Source organism: Xiphophorus maculatus, chromosome 6 (genome assembly GCF_002775205.1).
Source record: "Xiphophorus maculatus strain JP 163 A chromosome 6, X_maculatus-5.0-male, whole genome shotgun sequence".
NCBI lineage: Eukaryota > Metazoa > Chordata > Actinopteri > Cyprinodontiformes > Poeciliidae > Xiphophorus > Xiphophorus maculatus.
In genome coordinates this window covers 26,400,713-26,415,744 of record NC_036448.1, presented here as the reverse complement: position 1 = coordinate 26,415,744, position 15,032 = coordinate 26,400,713, and the positions used below count along the sequence as shown (strand labels likewise).

The 15,032-nt window shown below is 37.6% G+C and overlaps 1 protein-coding gene across 3 annotated transcripts in view; it reads left to right on the top strand.

The window, feature by feature from the left end:
• The first annotated feature begins 6,496 nt into the window (after positions 1-6,496).
• LOC102236989 (partitioning defective 3 homolog) overlaps positions 6,497-15,032 on the top strand; it is a 257,025-nt gene continuing 248,489 nt past the window's right edge. For 2 of the 3 annotated variants that reach the window (XM_023336133.1, XM_023336132.1), the window contains exon 1: positions 6,774-6,893. In XM_023336133.1, the coding sequence (XP_023191901.1) occupies positions 6,774-6,893 (120 nt within the window). Of the gene's footprint in view, positions 6,894-15,032 lie in introns of all 3 variants that reach the window. The other variant, XM_023336134.1, reaches the window with a different exon arrangement.

Here is a 15,032-nt window from a genome sequence, read left to right as displayed (position 1 = left end):
GATGTCATGACATCTGTGTTCCCTTTGTAATTTAAAAGTACTGTAATCTTCTGTGTTCTTGGTAAAAAGTCTTTATTTAGATCTGACTCTAACTGACCCCAGAGTCACCATCTGTCCCCTGTGCATGCCACAAGAGACCGTGCTGTTCAAACACTGCCCCCGCTGTTATCAAAGAGCGCCATCCCACAGGGTAAAGCTTCTGCTAATACTCAGCAGTGTGATAAAAATAAATGGAGGAAAAAAAGATCAAAAGAAAGTGTTTCCACCATCTTTCTGGCATCAGGCAAAATTTATAACTTGCAGGTAAGAAAAGCCCTCTTACAATGGAAAATACAGCATGTCTTCATTTTGGTCGTTTCTAAGTTTTACATACGTACATACCTTTTCCTTTAAATAGTTAAAGCTGTTGTATTTTATTTTCTCAGGTTTGTATCATCTTACCCTGCTGCTGTTCCTCATCATGGCCGATGGAGGGTCCAGATGGCCGGGGACCGGCAGCAGAAGGGGAACCCTCGGGTGGCTCAAAGGGCCGACAGCAGGGAGTCACACCGACTCTGTGCCAGACAACTCTTTAGCACAAAATTAGCCTGAGATAGACACAGAACACAATTACATGCTGTTAATACCATCAAAGAGACATTCAGGCATCTGCTGTGCCCTTTTCCTGCCTGAATATCACAATCTAAGAAACTTCACAGATATTTCAATTACATCAAACTTGAGTATATCTTTGAATATCTGTTTATGTTCTTTGTAGCCCCTTATAATTGTAACACATGAATTAATAAAAATATATTTAATGTTTAAAAAGAGATAATGAAAGGATTTGGTTGCTGTATTTTAAAACAGCGATTTTAGAACAGAGATTAGAGCTGAAATGCTTCGAGTCCCCTCCATCCCAACTGATCTTTGTTTTGCAAAAATTCGGCATCATGCAGGTTTTTAGTGAGAACACTTTATGAAAAGCAAAATTATATAAGCATGATTTCAATATTTATGATTAAACTGATTAAGCAAGTACTTTTTACTGTGTTAAAAGTCTTAAATAAGTTGTTTTTTTCAGATTCAATTATAAATAGTAGGCAAGTTCATGTCAGTAGCATTTTTCTTGTAATCATTTCCTGACTTATGAAGATCAACGCATATATGCTTTGCTTAAATGGAATGTTTTCTAGTTTTCTCCATTTTGAATACTGTTTTACTACTGTAAATTTTATATCACAAGGAAACAGGCAGCCATCTCAATAAAAGACAATATTCATTAAAAATGCTTAAATTTCTTTTTTATTCTTAGTGTTTGCTGTAGTATTGTGACTCTACTGCATCCTACTTTATTCAAATTAAGAATATGCTGTAATTTTATTTGAAGGCATTTTTATTGAATTACCTTTTTCAAATTTTAACAGCAATTGTGGTTATGTCTGTACATTTATTCTTGCAAAACTTTTAGGACAAAAAAGGTATGAAAAAATACATACAAATAACTAGAATTGACAACCAAATCACAGCTTTAAATAACAGCTACCAACCCAATGACATTTGTTTTTTCCAAAAGCCATTTCTATGTATAGACTTTAAGTGGGGTCGAGATCTCCAGCTATTGTTGTTAAGATAATTTTTCTTGATCCATTTCAGATTATTTTCATGTAACATATCATGTATGTGGTTTTTTTTCTGTTTTAATTTCTTGCTAATTCACTGTTTACTAAAATAGATTTTGTACAGTGATTAATCAACAGGTTGTTTTTATAAATGACTTGCAGAGCTAAACGAGAAAGAATTAACTTCATGCAGTCTACCACTAGATGTCGCTACTAACCCAGAAACAATTCTCAGTTAAGCGTGAATGTCTCGTTTTGGAAAATGTAATGCATTTTCAATTTACGCAGCTTATTTTACTTTATAATAACTTTATTTTATTTTTTGATCATTAAAAACTGTTATCAAAATAATTTTCAATATAATTTCAACTAACTTGTTTTTTTTATATCTTAATTTTAAAATATTATTGTGGTGCCCCTTTAATCCATCCATCCATCCATCCATCCATCCATCCATTTATTTTCTTACACCTTTATCTTACACGGACGGGTCGGTAGTCCATCGCAGCCCATTTAATTAATTTATCTTAAAATGTAATGGCGCTATTATTGATATTTATTTCATGTTAAAAATCATTTTTAAAGACTTAAGAAATAGTTTTATGTACTTTTGTTTCAATGCAATTATAAACGTGTACATATTCAAAGATCATTTTATTTTATTGCAGTCTTGAAAAAGCTGGAGGTACAAGGCGATCAGGACTCTGGAGACAAAGGGAAGGTCTTCTCTTTGCAGTCAGGTGAACACAAATCTTTGGGTTTAGGCGGAATAGCAATCCGTCAGTGTGAGAGTTTCTTCTTGGCTGTGTTGTTTACGCTGCAATGCACTCTGGGTAAATGAGGTATGCTAGGTGGTCCAAATGCGCTAGCTCCGTCCAGCCAAAAAAGCGATGAGTAATGTCATTTAGCCTTTTCAGTCTGAACTGCAGTGCATTGAAATTAATGGAAATGTAAAAATCACAAGAAATGATGATGATGATGAGGAGGGCCGAATGGAGGACGAGGAAAGAGTCGGCCGAAGAAGCTGGTGTTTGTGCTGCTGCCGCCATCTTCAGCTTCATAAACAAAACAATGAATCACACATACCTCTGGTCGGTCTGTGTGATCTGGTAAGTAGTTGACGTGCTCGGTGTCTGCTCTGGTTTTTGGTCCGCTAACTTCTGGTCTTTTGTTGGGTCCGTGGTTTCACATTCAGTACAGGTGTTAAGTCCTGCCCAAAAATCTGTCCCACCTTGTAGCAATGCCCATAGTTCTCTGTGGTCAGAAAATCTGGCCAGGTAGCACAGATTGTCAAAACACTGGAGCTTTGTCGGCACTGCATTTGGATTTAGCTTGTGATGGTAACAAGAACCTGTTAGAGCCTTCATCAGTTTTGCTTTTACAAATAAAGTCTTCTGGAGATAAATGTTGAGAGCACAACTGTTCGGAAGTTGTGTTCTACCCTTTCCCACTGCGCTCTTCTTCTTTTTTTTCATGAGGGAAATGATCCAGACTGACCTCACTATTTCTTTTTTAAATTACAGCCAACAGCGACATTATGTGGCATTATGTAAATGTACACACAAGCGCAATAAACAAACTCGGGTAATGTTATAGCCTTCTTGTGTTTACTTCCGGTGTATGTTCCAGTACAGAACGGACATATCACGTCAACAACCCAGCAGCCATTGCGCACGTGAAAAATGGCGACCGCCAGGGGTGAAAAATATGACAAAAGAAATAATTGTTTTTTTAAATAATTGAGTTTTGATGTATCACAAACAGCAATTTTTCAGTTAATAGAAAAATTACAGCATATTTAGGGCAACATGTTTCTACTAATCGTGGAAACCTTAAACAGGATAATATATTTTCTCAGTGAGATTTAACCTGTGTAAATAATGGAAAAATAAAATTGTCTTTTTAAAAAAGTAATTATGAAAAGTGCTGAAAACAATTCAGCTTATTACATATTTTTTATTTTAAGGTGGCTTTCACTACATTTACTTGTTTTTATTCATATTAATTCCACATTATTTTATAGTATTATTGTATTGACATTTACAAAAATAGTATAATTAGGTTAGTTTCCCGCATCAAGTCATAAAATTGTCAGATTGAAAACATGGAAACAATAAATGACTATTTAAAACAGACTAATAAATAAATTGGATTTATTTTTATCACTTTGAGGCCTGAATGAAATATATTGTGGAGACTCATATGGGCTCTTATGGAAAACATGATTTACTGCAGGTAAGCCCTTGTTTTTCTTATGATAAAGCAGATTTAAGAGCAGCTTCCACTTTCACATGGCATTTTGCTTTTAAGATGCACTGCTGCTGTTTAGAGTAATTTATTTAGCCTTTAATTTATATACTTCCTCCTCAGTAAACGCTCAACAAAAAGCCATGAACGGATAAAAATGACAAGATACTATCTTTTTGCCTTTTTTCAAAGCTACTTTTGAAAAAGTTGAATTGTTTTTTTCCATCGTTTTATCTTTAGTTTGTGGTCTTGCACTGAAGAGATAAACAATCACCAAGCATTAGTCTAATGTTTATGTGTATTTTATTTTTGCTCCATATGGTTTGGGTTCACATTTTCATAAATATCCCCATAAACACTTGGTCACTTGGTCATATTCTCCACATGTGAAGCTATTTACATGGTTTGTGACAGCTGCTGAGGGTGAGGCTGGAGTCCAGCTGTGTTGGGAGTTAAAATAACCTCCCAGCTGTGCTGGCATCACATGATGGAGAGCTTCTGTTTTAACTCTGCCCAATTTAAGTCACAAAACACACACAGTTTTCATGAATCCAGAAGCTGGAGACTCTTTTCTTTTTTTATATTCCTCACTGAATAAAACTGAAACTTTTCTCAGGACCAAAGGCATTTGAAACCCAAAGAATTGGGTCACAGGATTTATGATGCTAAACCTCAGATATTATTAAAGACTGTTTTTATATTCATACAGTCTTATTAGTAATTTTTTTAGTAGATTTATTGACTTCTAACTTGGCAGATTTTCTTGTAGATTATTTCCGAGTGAGCAAATAATCTAAAGGAGTGTTTTTGTGTGTGTGTGTGTGTGTGTGTTTCTGTTTGGATTTTGTCAGCTTTTTCCCTCCACACCCTCTTAAAATAACTTTTTTTCCCCTTTTTTTAAAAAAGGTGAGCATTATTGCTCAAAAGATTGTCAGAAAGCATTATTCTCAGCTCACTTCACCGATAAAGTGAGCTGAGATTCAGACATAAAAAAGAGTTTTAAACTCAAGAGATGAACCAAAATAGTGTCCGCATAAGCTAAACTTTAGCAAAGAGCTTATTTAAAATGGAAAAATTTAGCAGATTTTCCCAAATTTCTTCAGTTACATTTAGAAAAATGACAACACAAAAGACCTTATCCCTCTGTCCATGTATTCATACTCTCTTATTCCTTGTAAAAACAGTAAAAATAACATTAAAAAGACTTTGAAAACCTTAAAAACAGCAGAATTGTTTGGCAAACAATTATTAATGAAGTATGTACCACTTTAAAACTTTTGCATAGCATATTTTGTTTAAAACGAGTGTTTGGTTTTTAGTCTAGATTGTCTTTGTTTAAAGTCTTCAGTTATTTCCTATTAGTAACCCTAAGCTCTAAATAAAACAAATCATATTCTTTATCTCAAAAACCCTTCATGGATTTCCTAAATCATCGCTGTAACTTACAGAGTTACAGTGGATCTACCCACCCCAGCTGAGTCTGGCCCTTCAAACATTACCCATCCTGACCACGGAGCGGGGCCAGACGTCGCCTGTCTGAGACGTTCAGGAGCAGCTCGTAATTTACAGCTTCACAGCTTGATCTGCAGCGCCTATTCAGTTTCTTGACAGAAAAACTGCAAATTTGTTGCATTCAGCTCTCTTACGTTTAGTTAAACTCAGAATCGATTTAATTATCAGCAGGTTTTGGAACTTTAGGGGAAAGGTTTAGAAAACATTCATTTGTTCCGTTCTACTGAAGGCTTTTACTTTTTTTTTCTTTAATAAAAGTGCTTTTATAAATCAATAAATATAACATCATGCATTTGTTTTAGTTAAAATAAAAGCTGTACCAATAATGGCACAAGAACTACACAGACAGTTTCTTGTCTCTCTGAAAAACATTTCACAGTCAGTGCACAGATTGATACCTTCCTCTTTTGTAAATATATATTTGAATCTTCTACTTAAATATCAAACATATCAAATATCCAACTTTACCTGGAAATTAAGGTTTTATCTGAATATTTTTTATGGAATATTTTGTTATTGCTTTTTATTAAAACCAAATGTCATGCTTTTTATCTTTTTTACTTGTGTGCATAATTTTTTTCATTAATAGAAAGTTACTTGTATGCATTTTACATCTGTACTAGTTAAATAAATCTTTATAAATTACTATTAATTAGCTGATTTACTCACAAATATGGTGTTTCATTTTTTATATATTATTTGAGTTTCCTTTTTTTCATTGTTCACTTCTAAAGGGTTCGTTTTTCCACCCACAGTTTTTTTTTAAATTTGTTTTATTCTGAAAAGTATTTTTATTAAACGTTGCATGAAAGGTGCTGTGAAAACAGTTTGATTTACAAATTGAATGTTTAATAGTTAAAAAATATATTAGAGACACTGATTCCAATCAAATAATGTAGCAACTTTAAAACAAAATACAGGGATTTAAGACTGGTTTTATTTTAAATCTCTTGTTCCATCACAGGGCGATAAATAATTGTAAAATATCAGGAGGAATGACTTTTTTAAAGTTGAAATCTTAAGATTTAATGCATTATTTTATCAATTTTAAATTGCGTGCTTTAAACAAAACTTTGCTTGTCTTGATTCCGATACTCCTGTTGGCCATTGAACGCAGCAGCGAGCATTAGCTCAGCCCGGAGAGAGGGATTGGGATCCAGAGAGGGAAGGAAGGAAGAAGAGAGAAAGAGGGAGGGATAGATAAACAGGTGGTCTGAAAACACAGACAACAATGTCGTCCGGCGGGGAGAAGCGGGACGACATTTAGTCCTCATTTTCCCTGACAGGAATACCGGGATAACCTCGGGCAACAACAACAAAACCCCCTCCATGCTCCCGTGTGCTTCCCACTCGGATTTGTCCTCCTCGTCTCGGCTTTGCTCCGAACCTGGGGAAGTCCTCGGAGCCTGAGCCATGAAAGTGACGGTGTGCTTCGGCAGGACCCGGGTGGTGGTTCCGTGCGGGGACGGGAACATTAAAGTCCACGCACTCATCCAGCAGGCTGTCATGCGGTACAAGAAGGCTATCGCCAAGGTGAGTGGAGGCTACTTTTCCCCCCTCATGTTGTCCTGGAAGCGCCGCAAGCTCGCTCAAAAATGGCGCAAACTTTTCGCAGACGCAAAGCAGTCGCAAGGGGGGAGGAAGGAAAGGAGGCTCGGCGTTTAGTTTCTCCTTCTGTCTTGCTTGTTTTGGTGCACAGGTTGCGGAGATAAGAAGGCGCACAAACTGCGCCGTGTGTTGCTGCTTTCAAAGAAAAGGCGCACCGCCATTGTGGTTCCAGTGTTTGTAAACCAACAGAAAAACTTCCTTAGGGATTCTCGCTGCAAGGCAGACTACATTTTCCCAGGATCATAGCGGAGGCTTTCACAAATTTGCGAACTTTTCCAGAGTTTCCAGCTCGGCTCGGAGTGAGTTTGTCTTTTTCTTTTTTAGCAGCAAGATGGCAAGTTAGCAAAAGTAGGTCTGCTGTGAGGCGTTTAGGGGCCAGCTGAGAAGTGCATCATCTTTCTCTGCAGGATCCCAATAAAAACAATCCAGCCAGACAGTGTGATTAACTTTGTGAGTTAGAGCTGCTAACCAGAGAGGTTTGTTGACATAAATGCACAAAAGAGACATTTAAATAAGTTTATATGAGACTTCTGAGTCCTTGGCTCGTTCCAGATCCTGCAGGAGGCTGATGGAAAGCTCCCAGTGCAGGCATGGAGCCGAGGCATAAATCCTGGAGATAAAAGTGGAAGACAACCTGCAGAGGTTACCGAGGCAGCTGCAGATAACCCCTGAACTAACTCGGTGCAGAAGCCTGCAACGATTTTTTCCCCCCCACCTGGATCAGATAAGATGGGAGAGAAAATTGCAAGGCTATTTGACATCCATCATATTTGTGGCTTTAAATTTTGCACGATTTAACAGTTGGCAGCACCCTTTTGTTGCACCAAGTCTTTCTGGAGTTGCCACGTTTTCCGGTCAGTTTTACATCAAAGTATAGACTGTCTGATCACTCAAAATTAAGAAAATACTTATGATTGAATTCAGTTGTCTGATTGATCAAGTGGATGCTTTGATTTGTTAAGTTTTTGGAGATGCACAATTTAACTGGTTGATTTTTCCATCTGATACTCAGGTGGTCAAATTACAGAGAAAATCCTTTTTTCCTATTTATTAAATGCATCAAAATAGAAAACTTCTCCCTGTTTTTTTTTTTTTTTTTCAACATTTTTGAGTGTAATAATAATTAGATTCAGCTTGGGGACTAGTGCATTAAAGCATAAATGTGTATAATTTTGTAATTCCTTTATTTTTTTGTTGGGAACATTTAGCTCATTTTTCTATTTGTGTTTTGGAGAAATAAATCAGCATCAGCTGGTAGAAAATTGAGGTTAACTCGCTCTGAAATGATGTTCCTCATTGACGCTTTGTTGCTGTCTTTACTAACTTCCTGGCTGTTCTGCTGTAATAATGGTGACCCAGAAGCTTTCCTGCACCCTCCTCTCCTCTGAATAATTCACCAGCAGCAGACAGACGCAGGTATGAGAACCTCTCTGCTGAGAAGACAGCTGCTCTTTGATTATAATGCTTTAGCTTCTGTTCTTTAAGTCATGCAATATGACAAATTAAAGCTTTTTGTTTGCAAGTGATGGAATAATTTCAGTATATTAGCTGATATTGGAGTAAACGGGAGAATGAGCAACTAAATCAGACCGGGTGGTCTGAGGTTCTGCATCTCAATAAAAGCTGAAATCAACTTTGAATAAAATCCTTTTCCTAGTTTATGATTTAGGTAATTGACTCTTGATTTAGGTGTGTTTCAGGACGGCAGTTCTTGAGGACTGGAAGTTGATACCTATAAAAAATCTGAGTCAAATGCACAAAACTGCTCTCTGGAGTCACACTTTGCTGTTCCTAAATCTGTTTGTACTTCTGTTGTAAAACCACGAGACATCATTATGTTCCTGATTTATCGAGATCAACTGATTAGAAATGCTCGTATCGCAGGGATTGTTTGAGTTTACTGTAAATTATTTTCTACAGACTTTGTTTGACACTCTGGTTTCAGTTTGAGCATGTTGACTCAATTCAATTCAAAAATACTTTATTAATCCAAAAGGGAAATTAAATGTTGTAACTCATATCATTCAAGGTTCTTCATTAAAAAGGTGCTCACATTTTTTCTTCCTTTCTTTCTTTTCACCATCATCTGCAGAGGTTCTAGAACAGTCCCAGAACAGAACCAGTTTTCTTTATCAGCTTGCTTAGCGCCAAGGAAGCTGAATGCTGCACATAGATCTGCTGTTTTTCCAATGTGAGCAAATACCGGCTGAAGCAGGATTATGCATATGTGTTGCAGCGTCTCAAGCTGTATTTTCTGTTGAATATGTCGGATATACTGCACAAAAAAATATCAACCAATAGGACTTACATCCACAATTAGGAGTCACGTTCCCCAAAACAATCTGCGAAAACTGAACCTTTTATCGGAAAGAAGCTAACTTTCCAGTTGAGGACCATCATTTTTTTTTTTTTAACAAGCTTGCATTGGAAATCTTCTCATTAATCAGCCAAACCAGTTACTGAGCGCCACTTAAGTTGTCTCTCTTTCTTTTAGTTTTTTTGGCTCCTGAAACCCAAGAAGTTCTGGTCTGCAGGCTGACCAGATAAGAAAGCCTTGGAGGTTCAGTCAGAGCTAAAATAAAGAGCTGCAACTGCATCAGTTGTTTGGACTTATTGCAGGACGAAAGGACGACAATGAACCACAACAAGAGCCATAAACAAGAAGTACAGCCAAACTATTTTCAGCAAAAACATGTTGCATCTTTCTCAGTGTGCTGTGAACGGTCTGTGGTTTCAGAGAAGGAGAGTTCTGCTGCTGCTGCTGGTTCTGTTGGATGCTGATCTTTGGCAGCAAGGAATCCAAGGCTTTTGGTCAAATTAAAAAGCATGAAATAAGTGTAACTGTTAGTAGAAACTTCACCCACAATAAAACACACTACTTCAAAACACAACACCCTTGTTATTTAAACTCCTCCTAGCCATGTTTAGTTCTCCGGTTCCTCCCAGACTGTTTAATCTAACCAACCCTGAGCGTGTCTCAGGAAGTCTGCTGGTCACAGATGTGGTGTCGAAGATCTCAGCTCTTTTCCCCACCCTCTGTCTTAATAGGAGGACCAGATTTAGGTTGGGTGTTTTCTCCTGCCGCAGTGTTTGCATGGACCCCCCTTGTAACTTCCCCTGTCATTAGAGAGGAATGCTTTCTGCAGGAAACCAAAAAACTAACTAAATAAATGGAGTCTTCTTCTGGAGAGACTTCAGAAGCAGGGAAATGAAAATGATGGTGGGATGATTAGATCAGGGTTCAAAGGCGATGGATGGGATGCACAACATTGGTATTGGTCTGACGAGTACAACTGGACCAATATTAATTCCCAGTACTTATTTCCAACTTGTTTCTGTTTGTGTGTTTGTGGAGGGGATGAGGGCGTTGGTCTGGGGTGTTTGGTTTTGTGACGTTAATAGTGATGCAGAACAGGCTTGTGGGTGTAGCAATGACAGGGATGGTTATCTATCATATTGTTTATCATATAGTGTAAATACTTTTTATAAGAATTTTGATTGCTTGTTCTCTGACTACATTTATTATTTATATTATTTTTACTAATTTCTCCACTGTTTGTTCCACAAGCATCAATAATGCATCATTACATTCAAAACTATAATTTAAAAGTAATTACTATGTGAAGTTTAGTGATATAAATCACACTTTTTTAAGTAAGTGGCTTCCTGAAGAAGCCAATTTCAAAGGGGAAAATCTTTTTAAGAGCAGTGTTTTTGTTTGTGGTGCAATCATAGCACCACAAACAACTGCATTTAGGGAACTCCGTTCCATGCAGTTACCTAAAAAAGACTTGGATATGCAAGGAAAAAGAAAATGAGAAAACACGTGTCTTCCCAGGCCTTTTCAGTTTCCAGGGTTTCTCTCGGTGTGTTATGAGCATGGCAGGCTGCCAGGCTGTAATTGCCTCCCTACCAGGCTGAGCGTTGTTTGTTTATTTATTTATTTTTAAATAGTTTTCTATAGTTAAGCTAAAGTTGAAGCAGTGAACTCTGTGTGGATCCTTTGCTCCACCTTTCATTCAAAATGGCCAACTTGGAAGGAGATCTTGCAGAGCGGGTTCATCTGTACCTGAATTTATATGCTTGATTTACAAAGGCTGTCTTTTCAGAGACCCAAAGTACGCGTCAAACATAAAAACCTCACCGTTTGACTGTGCTAATGTTAGCGCGCAGTTAGACTGATGTGATTGCATATCTTTATAAACAAAGAATAGCGTTTAGTGTGTGCGTTTAAATCTCACACACAGGCCTATAGAGTCGCTCGTTTTTGCCGAATCCATATCTGAATGCTTTGCTGCCGATGCAGATGAAGTCAAACCTACGAGTCTGTTTTTAATCGTATTCTGATGGTATTTCCCTGCAGTGTTTAAGATATGACTCAATTCATTGTACAAATAACTGTTTTTAATTAATGCTTCATTGGCTTTGATGGCAGACGGGCTCTGGAGATGCTAACCGCTGCTCAGTGTGTCTGATAGATGCCATTCAATGCCAACAGATACACATGTTTACCACATCTTCAAAGCAAAAGGCTCCAGCTTGTGGATCAGACCCTGAACGTTAATGCAGGCGTGAAGCAGCACATGCACTCAGCATAATAATGCGTCTGCTTGTGCACAGCTTGCTTCAACCTCAGAGTCTCAACAACAACATTCATTGTCTACCTGAGTTTCTGTGCGATTTCATTGATGCAAATCAGAAGTGTCCAAACCTTTTGCCCTGGGCACCAAAACTGGCAAATTTTAAACTACTGGCTTTTATTTAATGAAATCTGTATAACATTAAAAATCCAAAACATAAAACTTCTTCAGACTGCTGTATTTTTAAAAGAAAAACAGACCATTTCTATTCTGTTGGCCAAATGTTTACCATTCTTGTGGTTAGTGACCAAAGGAAATCATTTCAAGGGCCACAAATGGCCCCCAAGCCACACTTTGACTCCTGTAATGTAAATTAATATTCCTCTAATCCCTTCATCATGGACTAGCAACCTCTGCAGCCAGAAATTGACCCTTTTTGACATTTTCTCATTAACAAAGTCTGTTTAAGATGTTTCTACACAGGCTGGAAATATCTGGAAAAACATCAAATTTAATTTAAAGAGCTCCTGGCATTAATAATATAAAAAAGAAATGTAACAGAATGAATGAACATTTTTATTTCCAGATTATGATTATTCTATTTTGCATTATGTAAATCCTTCTCTCCTTATTCCCTCTGCTTTTTATTGTTTTTCTACTTCCTTCCCTTTTCCTTTCATTATGTCCTCATGTCTTTCTTTGAATTGGAGCTCGGAACCGAGTCATTTCAGGCGGTTAAACCGGAAATGTGGCAGATGAATGGATTGGAATGACAACAGATTTGGGATATACGTATTGCAAGAACATTTATTCCTACTTTTGGTAGGAATAAATATTGAAAAGCCATATTCATTTAGCTAAAATTAAGGCCTTAAAGTGTCTTAAATTCATTTTATAAAGTAAGTTCTCATTTAATATAATCACGTTGCTAAAACAATGGCCTACGTAATTTTTTTCTAAAAGGTATTTTGCAAAAAAAAAAAAAAGTCATTTTAGGCAAAAGATGACTTGGCGTACTATTCTAGGAAGGTGACGATAATTACAGGTCTTAAAATTTTATCTTGCCAGGAGAACTTAATATTTCTGTATTTTTATTTCTTTAGTTTGAACATTTCTGTGGAGATAAAGGTCTTAAATTTCAGTCTTATTGGTCTTTAAAAGCCTTACATTTCGTCAGTATAATCTTTGTCAGTTTGATACTGACGCACATCTTTGCGTCCCACAGACCTGTGGGACCTGTGGGACTCTCATACTGGTCCATGCCCAACCCCTGCTATATTTTTTGCTAACAAGGCATGACTGGTGTAAATGGAGTCATGCTGTGTGGACATCCAATATATTTCACTTGTTTTCCTTCTATCTCTGAAACGGAGCAGTAAGTAGTTATTTTATATTTCACAACAAACGTGTTTATTTCCTGATTCTCACCTGGAACCTTCTCCCGTCATCAAGCCGTTCAGTTTCCCACGTTTATGTGAAAACAACCAAGGATCTAGGTCCTGTTTGGATCTGTTTCCTTATCTCTCTTGATTTTCTGAACTTGGGCACAGACGAGCTTTTAAGGCATGGTTGCACCAGAAGAAGATGTGCTGGGAGGCCAATCAACCTGAAAAGCTTGATAACTTCACAGTTCACCTGTTTGATCCTCGTGTCACCAGGCTGTACCAGTCAGGGGGTTCTGTTTCTAAAAACGAGCACAGCGCGGGATTAAAAGCTTCGCTGATGATTCGCGGGCCACTGACTTTGACCTTGACCAAACCACAGTGGAAATATTTACCCAAAAAGAAGCTGGTGCAGGATGTGACCATCTGAGGCTTCTGTTCCTGAACTCGGACGTAAAAAAAAAATTAGATAAGTCATATTTCTTTTAAAAAAACCAAACTGGATTGGCAGTTGAAGAAGATGACGTAAAACCCTCTGAACAACAGGACGGATGATTACAGCCTGCAGCTTTTTCCTCGCGGCATGAGAAATTCTGCACCCTCCGCTCCGGCTGATGACGCTCACATAACCATCGTTCCCATTCCCATCGTGCTTCTTTGCTGTGCTCGGCATTTTGGATGAGATCCCTTTCCCCCTTCACGCACATCAGTTATGTTGCTTCACCGCGAGGAATTTACATCAATTGTCAGCCTTATCATCATGATTTAAAAACATGGATTATATTAATCATAGCTTCTTTGTTTTGTGAGGAGATTTTGAAGGAGTTTCTGGTGAATCTGAGCTGTTTGGCCTGGTGAAGATGAAGGTTGCAGAGATGTGATGTGGTGGGAAGAATGCTCCCGTCTTGAAGGGGCTCATTAAGATTTAAGGAGTGAAGTGGTTTTCTCATATGAACTCATTCAACCACGAAGCACACAACCTGTGTCGGATCAGTTCTCTCTGCTTAAAATGTTATCAGTTTATTTTCAGATTGTGGCGAGATAAAGGAAACCGGAGACGTGCTGAAGGAAACGAGCTAATGTCACAAAGCGCTTTCCTGTTTTTGTCATAAATTTAAGCCTTTTTCTGAGGCTGCATTCACACCAATCTTGTTTGGTCTGCGTTTCTCAAACTCCAGTCCGTTTGCCTACAAAGTTTAGTTTGTTTAGGGAGATGTGAAAGTGTAATGAAACTCTGATGCGGACCAAAAAAGCGAACTCAGTCTGCCGAACTGACCTCGGTTCAGTTCGGTTGAAGTGAACTCTGGTGAGGTTCAAAATCTTTTATGAACGCCAAGCGGAACGGAAATCGCTACAAAAACAGGAAGTGAACCATCGTGCAAGGCATTCTGGGTAAGCCCTACCAAAACAAACATGAGAGTCCAGCGCTAGCAGAAGAAATGGCTCGTGGTATACTATACCACAAATACAAAAAATCCTACAACCGCTTAAATCTCAATTTACTCCATTTTTATTTACATTTCATGTAGGAGGAAGTTAAGCTCAATGTCTTAAGAGGTTTTTGTGCCGTTTCCGTCAGTAGTTCGTGATGCAGCGCCCCCTGCTGGCGAGGAGGGTAACAGGTTTTCCAAAGAGTTTAGTTTTTTGACACAGTTCAGTTTGGAAAAGAACCACAGCAGCAAAGAATATAACAAATGTTTTTATTTTGGTCCCTAATCGAACCTAGACTATCAGGTGTGAGAAAACACTTAAGTTTTGGTTGGAGATATTATAAATATTGTCTGTTTAAAGGAAGGTAACATGAGAAAAGGGTCCGGTTGGTAGAATATGAACTAAAAGGGTTTATTACAAGAAACTTAAAAAAATCGATAGGAGGTTCACCTCAAATAAATTATGAAAACCAAACAAAGCTTTCCCAGTAAAGTGGGTCAAGTGCAGCCACTGAAAATGAAAATAACTAATCAAATATTTAATTTGATAACTGACTACTCCTAAACAAACAAAACATCCAGCAGCACCACCCAAACTGCTGTAGGAGTTTTTCTTTAGTCACTCGACACATCATGACCGCTGTAGTTTTTCTTAATCAAATAAATGGCTTA